Genomic DNA, 25,273 nt, shown 5'->3' with positions numbered 1-25,273 from the left:
GTCAACAGGTTTTTACACAGACTAAACTGGTCAAAAGGTTTTTACACAGACTAAACTGGTCAACAGGTTTTTACACAGACTAAACTGGTCAACAGGTTTTTACACAGACTAAACTGGTCAACAAGTTTTTACACAGACTAAACTGGTCAACAGGTTTTTACACAGACTAAACTGGTCAACAGGTTTTTACACAGACTAAACTGGTCAACAGGTTTTTACACAGACTAAACTGGTCAACAGGTTTTTACACAGACTAAACTGGTCAACAGGTTTTTACACAGACTAAACTGGTCAACAGGTTTTTACACAGACTAGACTGGTCAATACATTTCAATACATTTCTATGCAGACACCAGGTTTCTATACAGACTAGACTGGTCAACAGGTTTCTATACAAACCAGACTAGTCATTTTAAGGCTAACTAGAAGGGGAACAAATCTATTATCTCCGGCATGAATTAGAAGTGGCATTCCGGTGGTAGGTGTGGAGCGTTGATTCTTCCGATTGGAAAGGCAAGATGTGTGGGAATCTGGACACAAGAGTATTCATCATTCCTGGACATGCCCACTATTGTACAGACACCAAGTCACCATGGAAATCAGCAGAATTGGGCCCCACAGTACATAATAGGGTTTGTAGTAACAGTAGGTCAGTTGTGACAGCAAGTCAAGTGTGATTTGATTATCTCCCTACAACACCACACATAAAGCTCTCATACTAGGAGCCCGAACTACACCTCAATGTTGAGTACAAATTTGATTTCTATCTCCTGCCTTTTGTAAATATCTATACAAAATCAAATTAAAACATTGTCTATCGTATGTAATAAGCACACTGTGCGCAATCAAAAGTAGCATATGAAGTCATTTATTGGCCATTCACTCACACCTCACTAAATTTCCATAGAGTAGGATAACCCACTGCTACCATGATTTATGTAATCTTACGACAACATAAGTACGCCATTATGCAGCTTCAGTCATGTGACAAGTGTACCAACATTTGTATTTCATCATGTCAAATGAGATTAAGTTAATCTCTTTCATGTCTGCAGTAATGCAGGTGAGCACACAGAGTAACAACAGTATTGTACCATCAGCTTAGATGTCAAAGTAGTTTAGTAACTGGACTACAACGCTTAAGAGGCATCCACTTTCATCCACTTGTTATAAATACTCAATCTACCGTACTAATTCAGCACAATAATATATCATACATAAAAAAGTAGTATCATAACATTCAAAAAGTCAAACCATGAATGCTCACATTCCTGCCCTCTTTCTGTGTGATACAAAATTAATCTTTACAGGCGAAGTCTGGTTGAAAGGCCCTGTTTATGTGTGTTTTAAAGACCCTCTTTGTTTGGGGTCGCAGCCAATCTCAGTTACTGTGCACCAGTGTGACGAAGAGGAAAAGAGAACAGAGGGAGATGGATCCAGTGAGCACCGCCTTCACCAGGAGGACTGTCCAGCTCCCCAGCAGGAACACATGGACAAACAACCTGAGAGAAGTTAGAGGACAGAGGAGAAAATGAGTAGATGTGTAGCTATGTTTGATAGCAATATGTCAATTGTTGACTACTATGTAACTGATTGTTGCTAACATCATATAATCACGATGGATTATGACATGAATTTGGAGGCGCTATGGTTTTCAGTACCATTTCAATAATGTATTGTTTCTTTTGAAAAATAGGGGTTGGTCATCCAGACCAGTACACAACTGTAGCTATCAGTGTTTATAATGACCTCAGTTCCCTCCCCAGAACAGATGAGCACTATGAGCTGAAAACCAGCTCTGTGAGGATGACCATTTCTACAGTATGCAGTTCCACAGGTCCCTTCCCTGGGTACATTGAAGTACGTGATACTCACTCCATGAGGAAGGCCTTGTATACACACAGCCCTAGCAGTACAGTCACAGGCAGACGGAAGCTCTTCGGGAGGTCGTACCGCGTGAACATCCACACCACTGCTGCCATGGCGATATAGTGCACCTGAATTAGAAGGCGACACCAAATTTCCTTAGAAACTATACATCTTCTAAGCCCTACACAGGAAATGTAATGTTGATGAGTATTCATTATCTAAGTATTTACTGGAAGTCAAAATAAATGTCTATTTGATTCAGCAGTATAAGTGTCAGTGCAAGGGGACTTACCAGGCTGATGTTGGAGTCGAAGCTCATCTGTATGTACTTCCAGTCAAACTCAATGCCTCTGGCACCCACCCATAGAGGTATACACCTGGATGACAGGGCAAGAGGATTAAATACAAGAGACAGCATTGCAAATAAACATAATGGCAAATATACTAGTGAGCTTGGGTAGTGAATGACTATAATCTACACAGAAATGAATGTGAATCTGGAATGCACCCAAAGAGATTGAAAGAGAAACAGCAGGGGGACAGAGAAAGATAGAGAAAGAGAATGTACCTTGACATAACGAGCTCTGCTGTGGACCATCCCATCGCTGCCACCATGATCTTGTACTCTCCCTTCCCTGCGTTCCTGGACATGACCAGATGCAGGCCCAGAAGGTCTGCTAGGTCCACCGTGGCCTTCATAAACTCACCAACAAAGTCATACACACCAGCTCCTCCCTCCCATGTGGGGAAGAAAGTGGCTAGAAATAGCATCTGGAACAGAGACATTGTTCATTTTATTTTTTATTGTCACATACACAGGATAAGTGCAGTGAAATGGGTTGTTTTACAGGGTCAGCCATAGTATTACAGCGCCCCTGTAGCAAATTAGGGTTAACTGGCTTACTCAAGGGCACATTTTCACCTTGTCGGCTCGAGTATTCAAATCAGCGACCTTTTGGTTACTAAACACTAGGCTGCCTGCCGCCTTAGTAGGATACATATTAACTAGTAATAACTAATAACTAGTAGGCTACATTAGTAATCAAGCAGTTTTTAGTCTGCATCCCAATGCAGAATGATGATACTTTTATTGCTTTTCAGAAAACAGACAGTTTGGACAGTCAATGCTCACCTTGCATAGCTGCACAAATAGGTAGGTAGCTCCTGCTTGAACACATCTCCAGAATGCATTGTATTCTGATCTATAATATGGATAGAGAAAGACGCATCTGTACACTAGAATGGTTTGAACATGGTTGCCTAGAGTGGCAGGAGGATTGATTGGCTGACCTCTCAATCTGCTCACATTTCCATGTAGATTACATTTCACCCTCTACTATATATATATATATGTTTTACTTGGCAAGTGAGTTAAGAACAAATTCTTATTTCCAATGACGGCCTACCCCGGCCCAATTGTGCGCCGCCCTATGGGACACACAATCACGGCCAGATATGATACAGCCTGGATTCGAAACAGGGACTGTAGTGACACCTCTTGCACTGAGATGCCGTGCCTTCGACTGCTGCGCCACTCGGGAGCCCAATAAGGGTGACTAGCTAGTGAACAGATCATACAAAAATACATGTTCAGTAGCTAAATGTACAGGGTCAACTAACAAATTAATCTAATGCAGTTTATATAGTATGAGAGGTGCTGATATTTACAGTCCACTGCACTTGTAGGTGATAAAGTAAATAACTTTGTGGCTGTGGTAACTAGTGACGACTCGGAAACCTACCTTTAAATGATTCCACTATCCCTTGATGTCTCAGATCCTATCGCTCCGCTAGTTTGCTAGCGTTTTAGGACAAGTACTCAAAGAGGGTCTTGTAAAGCAAACGGAGTCATTGTTAACCGTAATAATTGCAGAGCAGGACTTCGGCAGTTTCTGCAAAGATTGTTTAGTATGAAAATGTTTAAAAACTCGGTGGATTTTGTTGTTCATGGAATGAGTAAATAGTTCCTGCATCGTCGTTGACATGACAAATACAACTAATGACAATTTATAAGTTTAAGGATATTTGCAGCACTATAGCTAGCCTGGACATCCACTAGTAGGCGCTATTCGCCACTAACAAACGACGTAAGCAATAATAGCGCCATCTGGCGGCAGCAGGGCTACACTATATGTAGTAGTCTAACGTCATTGAGTTAAAGGCCCAGTGCAGTCAAAAACGTGATTGTTTGAAAAATATGTCCAAACTATGAGCTTGGAATAGTACTCTGAAAACGGTCAAATTATGACAATGCCCTTTTAGTGTAAGAGCTGTTTGAAAAGACAGCCTGAAATGTCAACTTCTTTTGGTGGTATGAAGTTTTGGTCTGCTCTTGCTAAGAAACACTTGGTTTTAAATTAAAACAATCACAGTAAGGTACTTAATTTTTACCTAGAAATGATTTGATATTGAGATATGACTACATTGGACCTTTAAAGCTCGTTATGGTCGTTCAGGCATCCACCATGTGCAGTACTCTAGGCTAGTCTAATTAATATTTTAAAAATGTACAACCATGCTATAATGACATTCCAAAATAATGGGTGTTGTGGTTGTTCATGTGAACAGTGTTGAATGCAGAAAACATACCACCAGTCATTTGGTTTACCTTATTGTGCAACAATATTCGCCACTAGAAGTCTCCTGCGATTCCCGTTAGGGCAGGATAAATTAAATTGCAATAGTGGACTTCCAGATAGCTTTCAGAATGCATATGTCCTTGATGGAGAGTTGACATTTGACTGAGAAACTGTCAGTTCCATAGCCTTACACCCAATAAATTCTGGCAGAAAACCTGTCTGAGAAGTCATCCAGTGCAATGTGCACAACCAGATTGGCAAATTCAATATCAATCATGTTTGACTCCTGGTCCTAGGTACCAACATGGTATGCAGACTTTTGTTCCAGCATAGTATTAAAACTGTGGCCTGGCTAAAGCATCAGCTATTAAAACTGAAGTTTAGGGAATAACATTTGTTTCAATATAATTTTCACCAAACTGTGATGTTCAAATAATGCAAATGTGCATCAAATTAAGTCTAATCCTGTCAGTAATGTTACAAACACATTATCATACAATTGTCACTTTATAATGCATCACCTTCATGTTCTGCATCCTGTTGATTATCTTGAATGCAGATGACGACTTATTTGCCATTGTGTGAAAACATGTTCTTATAACACTGGCAAACAGGAAACATGAACAACAACAAGGCAAGACAAAGACATTTGTAAAGATTCTACAGAAGTATTATTTTTTTTAGTTACAATAGCTTGTCTTTCTCACTTGACTCTTAAACTAGAAATCTTTAACACCAACATTACATGGTAACAGCCAGTATGGAAACATCTACGGCAATGCTCTGGGAAGACACAGAAACTCATACTGTCAAGTCAAAACAGTCTCAAAGTGGGACTTTTTCATGAAGGGAAAAACAAATACTCGTACACACAGCCTACTACAGAGACTAAGTTGTGTTGTAGAGAGTGGTGGAGGGCTGGGGGTACTAGGGGTGTGACACTGGAGGGTGTGAGTGCATGTAAAAGGGGGGTGGGTCCCATTGCAGCTTTCTGGAGCCGGACAGTTACTCCTTAGAATGCATGTACAGCAACAGGTCAGCGACGCGGTGGCTGTAGCCAAACTCATTGTCATACCTGGGGAAACACAGACAGACAGAGATGGAGTCATAGTTTAGTTGAGGGCTTAGAAAAACCAAAAAGGGGTCCAGCGTTAGCAGGGGAGAAACTATAGAATTAGAATGCAGAATATTTACTCTAATTCCAAGGGAGGAACTTACCAGGAAATGAGTTTGACAAAGTTGTCATTGAGGGAGATACCGGCGCCAGCATCAAAGATGGAGGAGTGGGTGTCTCCAATGAAGTCAGAAGACACAACCTGGTGGGACAGGAAATATGAAAAGTGAGAAACCCACCAACAGAACAGCTGCAGTATACAGAGATCTATGTAATCTAGGAGCCCTGCTTTTAAACTACAACTTGCTAATAACACATCATATATTTGCCAGTTAAACTGAGCTCTACTGCCACCTGTGCTCATCTTTCATGTTGACATACATATTTTGTAATTAACTTACAGAGTCCTCAGTGTACCCCAGGTATCCCTTCATGGGTCCTTCGGCGGCCTTCTTGACAGCCTCCTTGATCTCAGCGTAGCTGCCGGGCCGGGACAGGCGGCAGGTTAGGTCCACCACTGACACGTCAGCCACGGGCACACGGAAGGCCATGCCAGTCAGCTTGCTGACAGAGAGAAGGCTCACATCAGCACTTATATAAGCAGTCTTTTTCGTCAAGCACACATTTGCATTCAGCATCTTTGATAAGTAGCAGGCACAATCACATAAATGTATGCAAACACACCCACCCCAGGAGGCTGTTGAGGGGAGGATGGCTCATAATAATGGCTGGAATGGAGTCAATTAAATGGCATCAACCACATGGAAACCATGTGTTTGATGTCATTCCAAACAGCCTCCTGTGACACACACACACACACACCCCATCTACTGACCCGTTGAGCTCAGGGATGACCTTGCCCACAGCCTTGGCAGCTCCGGTGGAGGCAGGAATGATGTTCTGGTGGGCACCACGGCCATCGCGCCATGCCTTGGCAGAGGGGCCGTCCACTGTCTTCTGGGTGGCGGTGTAGGCGTGGACTGTGGTCTGAGAGGAGGAGCAGAGAGAGAGAGAAAAAGGGAAAGATGAGCATGGGTTCCATAGCGTCAGCGGATGTGTCAATATGGATCACAGGACAAAAAGACATTCAGATGCTCCCTGCATGATGGTCATGAAGATGCATGGACAGATAGTCTAATGGAAGAAAAACTGACCATGAGGGCCTCCTCGATGCCGAAGTTGTCGTGGATGACCTTAGCCAGGGGGGCCAGGCAGTTAGTCGTGCAAGATGCATTACTGTGGATGACCAGAGAGAATTACAATAGGTCACCAACTCAGATAAATAAATTATACTAGCGTTATTAAAGGTTGACTATTCTTGTGAAGAGTTCGCCCTTTGATCATGCATGTATTGGTCAGGAATAAAGGGACTCACCTGACGATGGTCATGCTGGAGGGGTCGTACTTGTCCTCGTTGACTCCCATGACGAACATGGGGGCGTCGGGGGAGGGGGCAGACACAACCACCCGCTTGGCACCACCCTGGATGTGGGACTATGAAAACAAAAAAGAAAACACATTGAGAAAGTCTCAAATCTTGCATGCACATCATATTTAATGTTTGTGCCTAGATCTGACTGGTCCTAATACACTAGAGAACTGTTGATAAAGTATTTCGAGTTTCATAGGTTTATTTTGACAAAGTACATTAGGGTTACTTATTTGGCTGTTGCAAGGCCTTGGTGAGCGCTATAGTTCTCAGTGCTTGACGGGGACACACGGGTGTCAGTGTCTTCTGTGTGTCTGGGTACTGCTACTTACAGAGGCCTTGTCAATGCTGAGGAAGACTCCGGTGGACTCAACGACGTAATCAGCACCGGCGTTACCCCATGGGATCTCATGGGGCTTCATACTAATGGGGAGAGAGAGAGATATTAAGGAAAGCTTTGACTATATACAGACTCAGTGAGCATAGCCTTGCTATTGAGAAAGGCTGCTGTAGGCAGACCTGGATCTCAAGAGAAGACAGACTAAGTGCACACTGCCCACAAAATAATGAAGTGGAAACTGAGCTGCACTTCTAACCTAACCTTCTGCCAAATGTATGACCATAGAGACACATATTTCCCTCAGATTGCACAGACTCACATAGAATTCGAAAACAAATCCAGTTTTGATAAACTAATATACCACAGTAGAGGTCGACCGATTATGATTTTTCAACGCCGATGCCGATTATTAGAGGACCAAAAAAAGCCCATACCGATTAATCAGCTGTTTTTTACAATTTATTTGTAATAATGACAATTACAACAATACTGAATGAACACTTATTTTAACTTAATATAATACATCAATAAAATCAATTTAGCCTCAAATAAATAATGAAACATGTTCAATTTGGTTTAAATAATGCAAAAACAAAAGTGTTGGAGAAGAAAGTAAAAGTGAAATATGTGCCATGTAAGAAAGCTAACGTTTAAGTTCCTTGCTCAGAACATGAGAACATATGAAAGCTGGTGGTTCCTTTTAACATGAGTCTTCAATATTCCCAGGTAAGAAGTTTTAGGTTGTAGTTATTATAGGAATTATAGGACCATTTCTCTCTATACCATTTGTATTTAATTAACCTTTGACTATTGGATGTTCTTATAGGCACTTTAGTATTGCCAGTGTAACAGTATAGCTTCAATCCCTCTCCCCACTCCTACCTGGGCTCGAACCAGGAACACATCGACTACAGCCACCCTCGAAGCAGCGTTACCCATGCAGAGCAAGGGGAACAACCACTCCAAGTCTCAGAGCGAGTGACGTTTGAAACGCTATTAGCGCGCACCCCGCTGACTAGCTAGCCATTTCACATCGGTTACACCAGCCTAATCTCGGGAGTTGATATGCTTGAAGTCATAAACAGCGCAATGCTTGAAGCACAGCGACGAGCTACTGGCAAAACGCATGAAAGTGCTGTTTGAATGAATGCTTACGAGCCTGCTGGTGCCTACCATCGCTCAGACTGCTCTATCAAATCATAGACTTAATTATAACACACAGAAATACGAGCCTTAGGTCATTAATATGGTTGAATCCGGAAACTATCATCTCGAAAACAAGACGTTTATTCTTTCAGTGAAATACGGAACAGTTCCATATTTTATCTAATGGGTGGCATCCATAAATCAAAATATTCCTCTTACATTGCACAACCTTCAATGTTATGTCATAATTACGTAAAATTCTGGCAAATTAGGCGGCCCAAACTGTTGCATATACACTGACTGCGTGCAATGAACACAAGAAGTGACAATTTCACCTGGTTAATATTGCCTGCTAACCTGGATTTCTGTTAGCTAAATATGCAGGTTTAAAAATGTATACTTGTGTATTGATTTTAAAAAAGGCATTGATGTGTATGGTTAGGTACACGTTGGAGCAACGACAGTCCTTTTTCACGAATACGCACCGCATCAATTATATGCAACGCAGGACACGCTAGATAAACTAGTAATATCAACCATGTGTAGTTAACTAGTGATTATGATTGATTGATTTTTTTAAGATAAGTTTAATGCTAGCTAGCAACTTACCTTGGCTTACTGCATTCGCGTAACAGGCAGTCTCCTCGTGGAGTGCAATGTAATCAGGTGGTTACAGCATTGGACTAGTTAACTGTAAGGTTGCAAGATTGAATCCCGAGCTGACAAGGTGTAAATCTGTCATTCTGCCCAGGAACAAGGCAGTTAACCCACCGTTCCCTGGCCGTCATTGAAAATAAGAATGTGTTCTTAACTGACTTGCCTAGTTAAATAAAGAATAAATAAATAAAAGGTGTAAAAAAAAATAATATATATTTGGCCAAATCGGTGTCCAAAAATACCTGTTTCCGATTGTTATGAAAACTTGAAATCGGCCCTAATTAATCGTCCATTCCGATTAATCGGTCGACCTTCTATACCACAGTGTGCCATCACAGGAGCAAGATTTGTGACCTGTTGCCAGAAGAAAAGGGCAACCAGTGAAGAACAAATACCATTGTAAATACAACCATATTTATGTTTAGTTATTTTCCCTTTTGTACTTTCACTATTTGAACATCATTACAACACTACATAGACACAATATGACATTTTAAATGTCTATTCCGTTGGAACTTTTGGGAGTAACATTCAAAATGGGTGAATATTTCCTTTAAGACAGGTGGCGCCAGCCCTCAAAGGCCGATAGCAACACTGAGGAGATAATGGCCAGCGGGATTACAGACCACTGAGGTAATACTCTATGAGCCAGGGAGAAAGGGGCACACACACGCTGAATCCCAAAATCAACCTAGCCCCATAGAATGGAACTTTACTCAGACGTACAGAAACGCTGTTCCAGTGGCCCTCGCACACACACATACAGGCAAGCACATGTGATGATGTCATCACTCACCACTGGAATACGGAGATGGAGTGGTCGTCCACAATCAGCTTCCCGTCCTCCATGCTCACCTCACCTTTGTAACGGCCGTGGGTGGAGTCATACTTGAACATGTAAACCTGTGGAGAAAGAGAATGTCAGAGAACATCAAGGTTATCAGTTCATTACACATGATGGGGATATTGGTGCGTTTTTACAATAAATACTACCACATAAGCACACAGGTAGCTTGATCTGGCAGGGTGCCATATTGTATGAAGGCTGTTGGTTGAGGGACTGAAAGAGACTCACCATGTACTGCAGGTCGATGAAGGGATCGTTGATGGCAACGACTTTGATTCCCTTCTGCAGGCAGGCCCTGAGGACCAGGCGGCCAATACGGCCAAATCTGGACAGAGAGGGAAAGACTGGATTCAGTACAGACACAGGGCGACATGGGATTGCTCCCATAAAAACGTAAAATTCCCTCGTCCGGCCTCTGTGTATTGGGACTGCTGTGAAAAATTCCAGATGCTAAATGAAAACATTTTGAGTTAGGATTTACACATCATGTGGTGAGTGAAGAAATGTGTGTGTACTTAGTTGTGTGACTGTTATACGTGCGCTGGCGTGCTTTCCTTGGGGTGCTGGTTTACAGTGTAATCCTCATTATCTGTTAACAGTGCTGTCCTCCTCTTCCCATCTAACACTACTGACTCCCCTCAACACCACACCTTCTGGCGCCGGTTACTCTACGTCCAAGGTACAAACGTGCTCTACGCCGGACCTAAAAATGATACCTGTTACACCACCTGGGTGTAAGCCCTTCTATGAGCTATGCCTGGGCGGAGATTCTACACCTAGTAGGGAGCAGGCATTTTCAAAAGGATGCGAGTCTCGTGTTCATATTTCCCAACCTCTGCGGGCTTTTTGAGTTGCCTATGAGTGAGTCAATTATACACTTGACTTATGCTACAGACCATGCTAAATGTGTCTGATCAGATATTAGCAAACGAATAGATGAGCTGCAACCTCCACTTATTTGCCCAACCAGAGATCAAATAAACAAATACTGTATTTAACGGGGATTCAGTGAAACAAAATCACATTGATTGAGCAGACAAGTCAAAGGCTTTTCATGGGGATATAGCCTTGGCCTCGACGCCAGTGAAGAGCAAAATAATTCCCCTGTTATACTAGGCCAGTGTAGGCTACATAACATGCTAGCAAAATGTTCTGATAACACTATTAGATGAGCAAACTAGATTAAAGATTATCATCATGAACACTCACCTCAACTTGGCTAACATTTTCCCAGCCTAATTGTCACCAAATATCCAAATGGAGATACAGTGAAAACAAAAATCTGATTGATTTATCAAGACGAGTCCCCATGCTTGTCTCAGAGCAGTGAGATGGCACTGTCCCAACCATAACGGTGATGAAAATACAGTTGACCACACAGCGTTACTTTAAAGTATTTATATTAGCCTACTTTATGCCAATATTTTCATCATTTAGTGATATTCATTCCCACAGTAATTATTGATTGACCCATCCAGATGTGGTTTAGAAAACATGCATGCATAGTGGTGGGCTTTGCGAAGTGATGGGACGTGCCTCGCAAAGTTCAGAACTGTCATGATGATGGTAACAGCCTAGCAACCATCATTATGAAGCATCAAATCTCACGAACGGCCATTGCTTACGCCGGACTTAGCTACGACTAAATTCTGATCCCAAAATTGGACGTAGCTATGCCCAAACTAGCATTTAAGGCCAACTTCTTTAACACCCAACTGGTGCAACTGGCCCCCGATGACAACCACAAGCTCTGTGGGGGCTGACAGATACCCATAGGAAAACGACCAATGTCTGTTCAGAGTTCATTGTTTGCTGCTCCCAAATGTGATTTACACCATACACGTGGTGCTGGTTTACAGTGTATGGGTTTTGCAATTGCTTTGCACCTTTATATTGCTTCATAGCCTGTTATTATTACATAACTAGTCTTAGCTGGGCCTGGATGTCTTCTGTTGGTGCATTTCCCATTTTTTGACTGGCAGTGTTTAACCCATTTTTTTGATAAATATGCAACAATTTGTATATTAGAGGTGAATATAATACCCACCCGTTGATTCCAACACAGAGGTCTGACATAGTTGCTGTTGATTGGGTTGTGGTGGTGAACCTGAAACAAGAAGATATTAGAAAACATTAGGAAGCGTATTGCAACAAGTGTCCCTCTCTGTAGAAACAGCAAAGTCTTGCAAATGTACAGCTTTCCACGCCGTCTATTCCCACAGAGCACAGTGCCTAGAATCTGCTATCAAATATTTTTTTCCTAGAACAGCAGAGAAAGTAGTGCAAAAGTTTAATTTGTCCAGTTACACAACAGCAGTTAGCTAAGTCAAACACTTGTTCTACTATGTAGTGCATGACTAGGTGGCCTCGTGCTGGGAGGTGTAGGCTAGATTTGTGTCCCTAACTTGGCTATGGAAGGCTTCATTGTCTCCAGGCCTGTTTAACATGCCAGACAGAGAGCAGAGAGTTGAGGAACTGAAGCAACAGGCCCAGACTTCCTATTCAGAGGACTTCCTTTGTCGACTCCAGGGGAAACCAGCCCAGTATGAAACAAACACTGGATTCTGGGCTCCTCCCTTGTAGCCTGTCTGAATCCACAGGCGATATCAATCTGTAGCTCTCCTCTCCTCCGTAATGTTAGCTCTCACTGTATTACCAGCCTGAAGGCCTGTGGTGCCAGGCCAGTCTCATTACTTTCCAGAGGCTGCGGTGTGTAAGGAACGATAAAACACAGCCTTCCACTTTAACCTTCTGGTTTAATATGAGACTAGGCTATTTGTCTACCTTGACTTCTCCAATGGTCCCATAATCAGAGGATTGGACACAGACATGCTTTTCTGTTCTCAGCTCAACTTGCATGGAAACATATAAATATGAGCCTTGGGTTGTGCCTAGTTTTCAGTGACAGTCTGTATTATGATCATATGCACATGCCTTTATGGGCAAGCTGCTGCATGTGTGGTATTTCTGACAGAGTGCGTGGCTGTGCTGTACAGGAGCATGTTGAGGTTTCTAAAGACACAGAGAGGCTATTGGTTATGTAAGAGAGACAGACATGTCTACTAAACAAAAAGAGGGAGGGTTGGAACATAGTCAAATATGTAACCTCATCAGCCCTATAAGGACTGGAGAGGGAGAGGAGTCAGATATTTTTGTGGAGGAAGGGAGAAGATGACCATTAGCCAGAGACACAGGAAGCAGAACAAGATAGTGAACAAGTGTGAACAAGATAGATATGAGACACTTCCTGTAACAAAGCAAGTTATTACAGATGAGACTATACAAATAAGGCTTTATAGTTTAACTCTGTCTTTACATACTGTTTGAGCAAGCCAAAGATAAATGTTCAACCAAATTATGTAGCCTAGCAAAAAAAGTGTTGGTTAGCAATGCTGAAGGTAATATGAGGTTGGGAGAGGTTTGAACACATTTGAGGCAATACTTGCAAAATACAGTTGGCCAATAACATCAATGTCAGGTACGTGATGGAGGATGAACCGCATAACAGTAAGTTACTACCCTTGGCTAACAAAGTGATGCAACAATCAGGAAATTCCTGCTTCATCATTTTGCAGTGATGCAAACGTTTGTTGGAAATTGATGTGGCCAACTCTTGTGAATATCAATGTAGGAACATTGCTGTTTAAACAGGTCATAGCCCTGGGCTATAGATCTATCAATGCATCATATTTACCATAATCTGTATTGCTCTATAAGTGACATTTAAACCAAATGACAGCCCCATTATTAATCAATTTCAACTTAAAAACAAACTTTTAAGTCTCAAAAGGAGACTATTGATTTGTCCTAGTCTGCCATGATGACATATAGGGATTTTGGCTGCACATGGAGGTCCAATCTAACAGGACTAAAATAACATTCAGGTATATAAAACAAGCCATGACCATGTCCAGTTCAAAGGAAAGGTAAATGTGGTTAGCTTCTTCTCACAAGTTAGGATAAATCATTAGGCCATAACCAAGCCTTGCTGTAACCCTTTATATTTATTTGATTTATTTCACCTTTATTTAACCAAGTAGGCCAGTTGAGAACAAGTTCTCATTTACAACTGAGACCTGTACAAGATAAAGCAAAGCAGTGCGACACAAACACGGAGTTACACATGGGATAAACAAACATAGTCAATAACACAATAGAAAAATCTATATACAGTGTGTGCAAATATAGTAAGATTAGAGTGGTAAGGCAATAAATAGGCCATAGTGGCAAAATAATTACAATATAGCATTAACACTGGAGTGACAGGTGAGCAGAAGATGTGTAAGTAGAGAATGTGAATGTGTAAGTAGAGATACTGGGGTACAAAGGAGCAAAAAAAGAAATAACAATATGGGGATGAGGTAGTTGGGTGGGCTATTTACAGATGAGCTGTGTACAGGTGCAATGATCGGTAAGCTGCTCTGACAGCTGATGCTTAAAGTTAGTGAGGGAGATAAGACTCCAGCTTCAGTGATTTTTGCAATTCGTTCCAGTCAGTGGCAGCAGAGAACTGTAAGGAAAGGCGGCCAAAGGAGGAGTTGGCTTTGGGGGATGACCAGTGAAATATACCTGCTGGAGCCTGTGCTACAGGTGGGTGCTGCTTTGGTGACCAGTGAGCTGAGATAAGGTGGGGCTTTACCTAGCAAAGACTTATAGATGACCTGGAGCCAATGGGTTTGGCGATGAATATGAAGCGAGGGGCAGCCAACGAGAACATATAGGTCGTAGTGGTGGGCAGTATATGGGGCTTTGGTGACAAAACGGATGGCACTGTGAAAGATTACATCCAATTTGCTGAGTAGAGTGTTGGAGGCTATTTTGTAAATGACGTCGCTGAAGTCAAGGATCAGAAGGATAGTCAGTTTTACGAGGGTATGTTTGGCGGCGTGAGTGAAGGATGCTTTGTTGCGAAACAGAAAGCCGGTTCTAGATTTAATTTTGGATTGGAGATGCTTACTGTCAGTCTGGAAGGAGAGTTTACAGTCTAACCAGACACCTAGGTATTTGTAGTTGTCCACATATTCTAAGTCAGAACCGTCCAGAGTAGTGATGCTAGATGGGCAGGCAGCGATCGGTTGAAGAGCATGCATTTAGTTTTACTTGCATTTAAGAGCAGTTGTGGAGGCCACGGAAGGAGAGTTGTATGGCATTGAAGCTTGTCTGGAGGTTTGTTAACACAGTGTCCAAAGAAGGACCCTGGACAGATAGGCTATATTAGAGACTTGGCTAGAAGGGATCCAGCTTTTGTCAAATTAACATCAAAAGTAGATTTATTTTACAACTCTAATCATTCCCCTAACCTTAACCTAATTCTCCTAACCTAGTTATCCTAATCAGTTATCGAAAAGTCAAATCTGATGTTCATTTGACAAAAGCTGGATCCCTTCTAGCCATGACCCTATATGAAGGGAGTCCCAGTTATCCTCCATTAGCTTTTCCACTTTGAGCTGAGGGTCACCGAAATGGAAGCACAGAAACAATCCATACACGGGACAGAACTAGTACTGAACTCTCCGAGCATTAGGCTAGACTAGTGTGGACAAAGCCCTTGGGCTAAAACACCTCAAACCAATCAAAGCAACACTTTAGACAATGAACTCAAAATAGCTATAAATAGGCTTAGGTTTTTCCAACGGATTGTCTAATGTCTAGCACCTGTTTCAAACTGTCTGGGTGTAGGCTATAACGTGAGTTATGCAAAAGCAACATATGAACAAGGCAGTTAACCCACTGCTCCTAGGCCATCATTGAAAATGAGAATATGTTCTTAACTGACTTGCCTAGTTAAATAAAAAATATCCTCAATAGATTTATTTACCTGGTTAACTAAGTGTAGTAAGCTATGCAACACTACATAGGCTACATATTTAATTGGACTAGTGTCATAAGGTCACGTACCTTACTGAATATGCGTAGAATCTGTAGTATCCTCCTACCAAAAACTCCTTAGAGGCCTACAAGCTGTGGAGAGGGGAGTCCTATGTAAGACTGCTGTGCAGCAGCAAGGTAGGACTTAGCGCTGTCTTTGAAAGGACACACAGGATTGCCCTTGCATCTGGTTGATGCAACATTAGACAACTTGATAATCTGTTCCTGTGTGAGTTTGTGTGCCTGTGTGTGTGGCTCCCACTGCACCGCAATTTACCCAGATGGCTTATCCTAATCTGCCTGTTCCTCCAGCCTGTGGTCTTTTTAAAGAGCCCCAGAATGCACTGCGTATGCTGACTGGATTGACTGGCCAATAATGAGCCGACTGGGCCAAGCTCACAGTGAATCCTCCTCACCTAATGCGGTCACACTGACTACAAATGAATGGCTTCTGTGCCTCAACTCCATACACTGCACCAGTGGGGAATTAAAAGTACTAGTCTGGAGCTTGATATATTCAGTAACATTGAACGTTTGGATAAGTACATTAAAAAGATGGCCTGACAGTCTAACTTGATGACATCTTCAATTCTCCTTGCCACACAGGCATCATACAGGCAAGCAGGCTGAGAGGCAGTCAGAGAAGGCTCCATGTTAGTATGGCGTTCTCACATTCCTCCCTCCTTTATATTCTGTTCACACCTTCCCTCTCTCCCCCTTCAGCTGCAGTCTGGCCCAATCCACATATCAAGTCCACTGCATTAGTTCTATCACCTCCATTTTGTTTCTTGAGAAAAACAGAGTAGACAAGCCTCACACCTGTCTTGTCAAGGTTGCTGTGGTCTACAAAATAACATGTTGGTGGGTTCTTTTATTGTGTCTGTGTGTACTATTGTCTGAAGTACTACCACCCCTCTTTTGGTCTCAAGAGTACGCAAGTGGGCTGACAAATATAGTCCTTTGTTGAGGGGACCAATCAATACCGGACTTGTGTCCTGGATGCCTCAAGATGTCAAACGACTCTCAATTAAGAGCTGAACTGTGGGGGAATTCAACAGGCGCAGGCTGGTGGCAACATGGTGGTGACTCTTAGCACACACAAATGGCCACTGTGTTTATAAAGGCCTATAGGATCCACCTCTGCTTCTGCCTCAGCCAATTCTCTGCCTGTTCTACTGAAAACTGACAACGTCAGGTGAAAATTAAGTTCCAAACACCGAAAAGAGTAGGCCCATGTTTTTCTGATTGTGTCATTTAAGCAAAAGATTGAGCATGAGCCATGGTATTTTTAGGGCTGGTACAATTATTGAATAACGTTGAACCGATGGTTATTGATGAAGACCGTCATGAAAATAAAATAATCTTCATAAGCATAAAAAAATATATACACTACCAGTCAAAAGTTAGACACACCTACTCATTCAATGGTTTTTCATATTTTCTACATTGTAGAATAGTGAAGACATCAAAAATATGATAAAAACATATGGAATCATGTAGTAACCAAAAAAGTATTAAAACAAACAAAAATTACAGCTTTGCATACTCTTGGCATTCTCTCAACCACCTTGAGGTAGTCACCTGGAATGCTTTTCCAACAGTCTTGAAGGAGTTCCCACATATGCTGAGCACTTGTTGGCTGCTTTTCCATCACTCTGCAGTCCAACTCATGCCAAACCATCTCAATTGGGTTGAGGTCGGGTGATTGTGGAGGCCAGATCATCTGATGCAGCACTCCATCACCCTCCTTGGTCAAATAGCCCTTACACAGCCTGGAGGTGTGTTGGATCATTGTCCTGTTGATAAACAAATGATACTCCCGCTAAGCGCAAACCAGATGGGGATGGCGTGTCGCTGCAGAATGCTGTGGTAGCCATGCTGGTTAATTGTCTCTTGAATTCTAAATAAATCACTGACTGTGTCACCAGCAAAGCACCCCCACACCTCCTCCATGCTTCACGGCGGAAGCCACACATGCTATCACGCCCTGACCTTAAAGAGCCTTTTTATGTCTCTAGTTGGTTTGGTCAGGGTGTGATTTGGGTAGGCATTCTGTTTTCTATGTTTTTGTATTTCTATGTTTTGGCCAGGTATGGTTCTCAATCAGGGACAGCTGTCTATCGTTGTCTCTGATTGGGGATCATACTTAGGCAGCCCTTTTCCCTTCTGTCATTGTGGGAAGTTGTCTTTGTTAGGGGTACTATAGCCCTTGTAAGAGTCACGGTCGTTTTTGTTATTGCTTGTTTTTGTTGGTGACATTTTACTAAATAAAAGAAAATGTACGCTCACCACGCTGCACCTTGGTCTTCCTTTAACGACGGCGTGACACATGCAGAGATCCGTTCACCTACTCTGTCTCACAAAGACATGGGTGTTTGGAACCAACATTTTCAATTTTGGACTCATCAGACCAAAGGACAGATTTCCACCGGTCAAATGTCCATTGCTCGTGTTTCTTGCAAGTCTCTTCTTATTGATGTCCTTTAGTAGTGGTTTCTTTGCAGCAATTCGACCATGAAGGCTTGATTCACGCAGTCTCCTCTGAACAGTTGATGTTGAGATGTCTCTTACTTGAACTCCGTGAAGCATTTATTTGGTCTGCAATCTAAGGTGCAGTGAAATCTAATGAACTTACCATCTGCAGCAGAGGTAACTCTGGGTCTTCGATTCCATTGGCGGTCCACATGAGAGACAGTTTCATGTCTTAAAGTAATTTCTCTTTGCTTATTTGAGCAGTTTTGTCATATGGACATGGTCTTTTACCAAATAGGGCCATCTTCTCTATACCACCTCTACCCTGTCACTACACAACTAATTGGCTCAAACTCATTAAGAAAGAAACTCCACAAGTTAACTTTTTTTTTTAAAGGACTTAGGAAAATTGCAATTGGCTCAGATCAGGGCATTACAGTTGGCCCTTGGGTGTACACAGAGCTAATAATAATAATATGCATGTCAATCTTTCCTGGCTGAAAGTGGAGGAGCGATTGACTTCACTACTTTTATTTGAGAGGTATTGATTAGAGGTCGACCAATTAATTAGGGCCGATTTCAAGTTCATATCAATCAGAAATGGGTATTTCTGGACACCGATTTTTTTTTTGTTGATATATATATATATATAACACCTTTATTTAATCTTTAACTAGGCAAGTCAGTTAAGAACACATACACAGTGTATTGTAAAATCTGTGAATATATTGTAATGTTTTTAAAAGTATAAAAAGCCTTCATTTTGCTTTTTCACAGGAAGAGTATCTGCTGGGGGATCCATAATAAATACAAACAAGGCACACATGTTAATTGAAATGCATTCCAGGTGACTACCTCATGAAGATGGTTGAGAGAATGCCAAGAGTGTGCAAAGCTGTCAAGGTAAAGGATGGCTACTTTGAAGAATTTCAAATACACTGCTCAAAAAAATAAAGGGAACACTAAAATAACACATCCTAGATCTGAATGAATGACATTCTTATTAAATACTTGTTTCTTTACATAGTTGAATGTGCCGACACCAAAAATCACACAAAAATCAATGGAAATCAAATGTATCAACCCATGGAGGTCTGGATTTGGAGTCACACAAAATTAAAGTGGAAAACCACACTACAGGCTGATCCAACTTTGATGTAATGTCCTTAAAACAAGTCAAAATGAGGCTCAGTAGTGTGTGTGGCCTCCTACAACGCCTGGGCATGCTCCTGATGAGGTGGCGGATGGTCTCCTGAGGGATCTTCTCCCAGACCTGGACTAAAGCATCCGCCAACTCCTGGACAGTCTGTGGTGCAACGTGGTGTTGGTGGATGGAGCGAGACATGATGTCCCAGATGTGCTCAATTGGATTCAGGTCTGGGGAACGGGCGGGCCAGTCCATAGCATCAATGCCTTCCTCTTGCAGGAACTGCTGACACACTCCAGCCACATGAGGTCTAGCATCGTCTTGCATTAGGAGGAACACAGGGCCAACCGCACCAGCATACGGTCTCACAAGGGGTCTGAGGATCTCATCTCAGTACCTAATGGCAGTCAGGCTACCTCTGGCGAGCACATGGAGGACTGTGCGCCCCCCCAACGAAATGCCACCCCACCCCACGACTGACCCACCGCCAAACCAGTCATGCTGGAGGATGTTGCAGGCAGCAGAACGTTCTCTACGGCGTCTCCAGACTCTGTCACGTCTGCTCAGTGTGAATCTGCTTTCATCTGTGAAGAGCACAGAGCGCCAGTGGCGAATTTGCCAATCTTGGTGTTCTCTGGCAAATGCCAAACGTCCTGCACGGTGTTGGGCTGTAAGCACAACCCACCTGTGGATGTCGGGCCCTCATACCACCCTCGGAGTCTGTTTCTGACCGTTTGAGCAGACACATGCATATTTGTTCAACACGTTGTTGGTTACTACATGATTCCATACGTGTTATTGCATAGTGTTGATGTCTTCACTGTTATTCAACAATGTAGAAAATAGAAAAAAAATAAAAGAAAACCGTTGAATGAGTAGGTGTGTCCAAACGTTTGACTGGTACTGTATATATATATATATATATATATTTACATGTTTTGGTGTTTGGAAAGAACAGCTGACTGAAAACAGGAGAGCTGGGCATTCATGCGGTTGACTCTGTCTGCTGTAACATGGACTCTACAACTTAATTCAACTTTGTTGCTCCTTTCTGAAACAAGCAAGATGCTGTAGCAAACTAATCTTTGGTTGCCTAGGTGATTTCCCATCAGCAGAACATACCAGTCAGGAGAGGATAAAATGTGCGTCATATCTATTCTGGTGACAGCGGTCATTTGGTTGACCAATAACCGCCATCCAAAATTCCATGACCTGACCGTCATATCCCTAGGTATATTGACCACCATAACAATAATATTTCATAGCAAGTTATTAAAAATGCCTGGGGTAACAAATCTCAATAATGACTACTTTGTTTCAAACATCCACCATGGTAGTTGTCTGTCACAAGTCTGTCTAGCCAATCAGTCAAGTGCTATGGGGCTACTCCTGTTGGGGTGCAGCCGTCCACCCCTCCGCTCACCCAGACGGGCAATGGTCCACAGCTACAGCACCAACCCAATTACTGGGGAGAAACAGGGTGCCTGTAGTAAGTGGGTCATTCACCCCAGGGGCATACAGATACCCACTCAGGCAGAAAATGTCCCAGACAATGGGACAAAAATAAAGTGGGTGCAGTGTGGGAGCGTCTCAATATGGAAGCGTTTATGAACGAGTTGGCCCTTTACTACGGTATTCACAAAAATGCTGGCATCAAGAAACAAAGCAAAAACCAGTGTGTGGCTGTGTTGAGGGATGAGGCAGATGGAGACCATTCCTGTTAGCAGAGGTGAGCCTGGGAGCCATTTTGAGCAAGTGCTGTGTCATGCCACCACGTCCATTTACTGTGCTGCACACAGGAAGAATGACACACAACCAGGCAAATATGATGCAAGAGGCAGGCTGAGTAATTGTAGGTAATAATAAATAGATATTTACAATGTAATTACAACAAATATACTATAAACCAGTGTTGTCATTTGCATAGAGAGAGAGAGAAAGCACACAGTAACCTCTGTTGACCTCTACAAGCTGTCTTAACCTCAGCAGAGAGAGAGAATGAAAACGTGCTGCCTCACACACACCCTCTCACTGGCATTTTCTACATTCCCAGGCATGTCTTGTACTGATTGTAGCTCAGTAGTTTTCCACTGTTGAGACCTGAGCCATGAGGGGCAGGCCCTGATACTAGAGACTGAAGACCGCTCAGTATTCACCATTCAACCTGCTCACTGACTGCCATGCCCCTTGGAAAATAAACTACATTAAGTCTCACACAAAACTACATCTAGAATATTATTTTCAGTAAATCAATGTATCAAACCTTTTCTGTATTTATGAAACATCAAACATGATTACCTAAAAGAAATCCACTTATGGTCAAAAGCATGTTTTTCAAGATCATTCTGATTTGTTTGGAAATAATCTGATGTTATTGCCTGCAGCTAAACTATAGTATGTGGGCTAATCTCAAATACATACAATTAACCTCTGTATAGCCTGGTTCTCATCTGAGAATGTTATCAGTCTAATATGGTTGGACAGCTGTCGTCAGAGAGAGCAGTATGATATCTAGTCCTCCTCCACAAGCCTCAGGACCAGCCAGCCTCAGCACCTTGCCTATTTACTGTCACTTGACTGCCCTCACTGCAGACAGCCAGTCAACTCACACCACTAAATATCACTCCATCGAGGCCTAGTAATAGACTAACGTAGTCAGCTTTGTCTGGACAAAACCAGACACCTGCTAAATGCATAATAAGCCAGTCACCTGTCCTGTGCTGACAAAAGAACATCAAGTTGTCACCCTGTTGTGTCATGTCAGACTAAATCTTCAAGGCGACAATACATTTAAGTACTTTTGTGTTCTGTTAGAGCTGTGAAACCTAACAGAGAAGGGAAAGGCCGCTGCAGAACAGACATGAATAAATTAACTGTTGTATCAAACTGCAGTGAATCGATGAAGGAGGGCCCACCTCCTGCACCCTGCCAGCATGTGATCTGTCTGACTGCCTGAACTGTGCAGGTGGGGGAGAGAAACACAACGACATCCATGTGATCATTTACTGATGCCATCTTTGGGGCAGCGATAGCTATCGCTAACCCCAGCATCAAGAGGACTCTCAGTCAGCACAAATCAAATGCAAAAGTCAAGCCTAGTTGAGCCAGGAGGTGTGGTTGACCCAGGCAGTTATACAGCTAGTGATGGGCTGCATGTTGCATCAGAAGTGCTTACCAAGTTCTCACCGCTATACAAGCCGGATCTGCACAAAAATAGGCCTACATAAGGCAGGTAAAGAACAATGTGTTCACAGATAAAACTGAGTCAACAGCCATGCACTACCAATACAGGTATAAAGAACACACTGATAGGTTTCTTCACACACGGGTACTGTAAATAATGGTGGGGGAAATATCTCCATGGTAACCTCAAGGTGATGGTAAGTGCATACCAAAAAAAAGGAAAGCGCATTGAGCAGGTCAGAGAGAGGGAGTAGAGTTTGAGGGAACCACCTCTTTTTACCCAAGAAGAGACTGGCCGTGTTCGACATTGCAGACGACTTTAAAGGAAAGTCGAGACTGGCTGATTAACTTGCATCATACATAACTTTTCAATAGTATTTATAAATCAGTCAGTCTCAATTTTCCCATGATACATCAGTTTTGATTAACTCGAACACGGCCATTGAGTCAGAGAGTCTCTTAGCTGCAGGCACTTTCAAGCAGGAAAATAGGATTAGGCCTTATTTGTAGTCACACGACCTGACCAGTACATCATCAGCTTGTTTACATTAGGCCTATGCAAGCAATGTCATTAGCAGTTATTCTTCCAGAATGATAATTGACACAGTGCGCATATCAGCAGGCCAAACTAGATAAGAGCAGTTTACTGATGATGATGTGCATTACATATTTTAACTTTGAAATCACTTCATTTTGAAATATATAATTATTTCAACAATTCTAACATGCCATTTTTCTGTCCTTTTAGATGAGGAATAATTTTATATCCAGAATATGATAAGTGTTTTATGAGCGAGGCAACTAATGCAGCAGGGAATCAGTCTTTATGGCATCTCCTGGAAAATAGGCCGGGTCTGTCAAATGACCTTACAGTATGATACGACCTTCACCATCGCAGTGATGAAAAAGGCCCATCCCATCATCTGGAGATGGCTGCCTCTCCATCCTCCTTAGTGACACCGAGCCGAAACCTGTTGTAACTGTCTTTGCAAACGGTTGACATCTTGATTAAGGTATGTATATTTTAGCAACTAATACAATTTGCAACAATTCGGACAGAGTAACCTATCAGTAGGCACATTGATGCGACACACCACGCCATTTCTTCCACCTTCAGAGAGAGAGAGAGAGAACATCACTGGAACAATACAATTAATGTTCAATCATTAATCTCATCCCCAAAATTAAAACGGTGAATGTATCAATTACAATTCAACATCCAAAAAAGTGGTCTCGGCTTAATTTAGCAAAAAAAATATTTTTGGTTTAGATTTTCATCATTTCGACGGTAACGTTCTAGAATGCTATGACGCAATCAAAAGAACTCATCATGAGTATGTGGTGAGAGGCACGTAGCTCTAGCTAGAGCAACATTTCTGAGATTTCCTGTACAGTCATCCATGCCAGAACTCTTGATTTACACCGACCAATTGATACAACTATTTAGGTTCATGAAGACATAATCTAAATGTTGCATGAAGCCACAATTTTCGTTGACAACAGTCTTCCGCAAAATGCATCATCGTTCAAGCTACTGTGTCACGTAACCTCGGCACATTTTGCCTTCTAATGAATGAATAATGCATTCTTGTTGCTCTCACTAAATGCTCAACTCGTGTCTTAATAAACAAGATTTGTACGTGCTATGCATTAGTTAGCGAACTACTCTTCATATTTTCAGAAATTGTACTGAAACGCGAATTATTACAAGGCCATGGGCGCATATTTTCCCCGCCTCCATCATTTATTTCCTGGCTTTGTAATGTTAAAGAGAAAGGAGAGGCTCAAAAGTAGCTACTGCTACACCATTACAACGGCATTCAAAAAACACAAAGACACATATTAAGCAATAAGTATTACAATTATTGTTGTATAATAACCCCTTTTTGTCGTTCATGCCTACCTTGAGGGGAGATGCTGCAGTGTCTGTGCAAATCGAGAATACAATTTCCGAATTTATAGCAGACACGTGACACGAGCATTGGTCTAATCGCCCTGGAAACATGACGTCACGTGATCTTTTGCTGGGGCACGGCTGCTGCTATGGAAACCATAGAGAAACTGGGGATGTTGCCAAACCATGAGAGGATACTAAAAGCAGATATATTTTTTTTTAAATGTAACTTTTATTTAACTAGGCAAGTCAATTATGAACCAATTCTTATTTACAATGACAGCCAACACCGTACAAACGTGGCGCCAATTGTGCGCCACCCTACGGGACTCCCAAACACGGCCAGTTGTGATATAGCCTGGAATCGAACCTGGGTGTCTGTAGTGCCTTTAGACCACTGCGCCACTCGGGAGCCTGATAATGCATCAATATGCAAGAGTATTTAGAAATATAATCAAAATATGCTACGAATGTTTGTTTTTTAAGGACAGAAATTGAAATTAGTATTTTATATTATTTTCACACACGGAAGGAACCATAACCATAATAACGGATCATTAATGGCAAAGTCGTTAATTTGCATAATTTGATTGAAAAATCTGAGTACTGCTCTAAAATTCCACATTCTGCAGCACGTGACTATCTGGGCTAGTGTTCTGCAGAGCATCCGGCTGCTGGGCTACGTGAGATATGGTGCGTGCCTCTGTGGAAACTCCATGGATGAAAAC

At 42.2% G+C, this 25,273-nt stretch overlaps 2 protein-coding genes across 3 annotated transcripts; both read right to left on the bottom strand.

Annotated features, from left to right (window-relative positions):
* Positions 1–855: 855 nt before the first annotated feature.
* Positions 856–5,047, bottom strand: LOC110519928 (BOS complex subunit TMEM147). 2 transcript variants are annotated; one of them, XM_036970248.2, is made up of 6 exons: positions 3,612–4,142; positions 3,002–3,071; positions 2,438–2,640; positions 2,162–2,246; positions 1,876–1,997; positions 856–1,502 (listed from the first exon to the last, which is right to left on the bottom strand). In XM_036970248.2, exons 3-6 carry the CDS (start codon positions 2,638–2,640, stop codon positions 1,382–1,384), a joined length of 531 nt encoding a protein of 176 aa, XP_036826143.1. In that variant the 5' UTR covers positions 3,002–3,071; positions 3,612–4,142; the 3' UTR covers positions 856–1,381. The 2 variants fall into 2 exon arrangements, with proteins under 2 accessions (XP_036826143.1, XP_021452474.1); XM_021596799.3 differs by having other exon boundaries at positions 3,002–5,047.
* On the bottom strand, positions 4,937–24,583 carry gapdhs (glyceraldehyde-3-phosphate dehydrogenase, spermatogenic). Its single transcript, XM_021596798.3, has 11 exons — positions 24,555–24,583; positions 12,029–12,088; positions 10,210–10,306; positions 9,931–10,037; positions 7,324–7,414; positions 6,938–7,056; positions 6,717–6,798; positions 6,398–6,549; positions 5,964–6,126; positions 5,667–5,764; positions 4,937–5,523 (listed from the first exon to the last, which is right to left on the bottom strand). Exons 2-11 carry the CDS (start codon positions 12,055–12,057, stop codon positions 5,454–5,456), a joined length of 1,008 nt encoding a protein of 335 aa, XP_021452473.1. The 5' UTR covers positions 12,058–12,088; positions 24,555–24,583; the 3' UTR covers positions 4,937–5,453.
* Positions 24,584–25,273: the final 690 nt, after the last annotated feature.

This window comes from Oncorhynchus mykiss, chromosome 3, assembly GCF_057628025.1.
Source record: "Oncorhynchus mykiss isolate SJ-2025 chromosome 3, ASM5762802v1, whole genome shotgun sequence".
Lineage (NCBI taxonomy): Eukaryota > Metazoa > Chordata > Actinopteri > Salmoniformes > Salmonidae > Oncorhynchus > Oncorhynchus mykiss.
The sequence above is the reverse complement of the archived record's forward strand: the minus strand, read 5'-3'. Positions and strand labels throughout refer to the sequence as shown.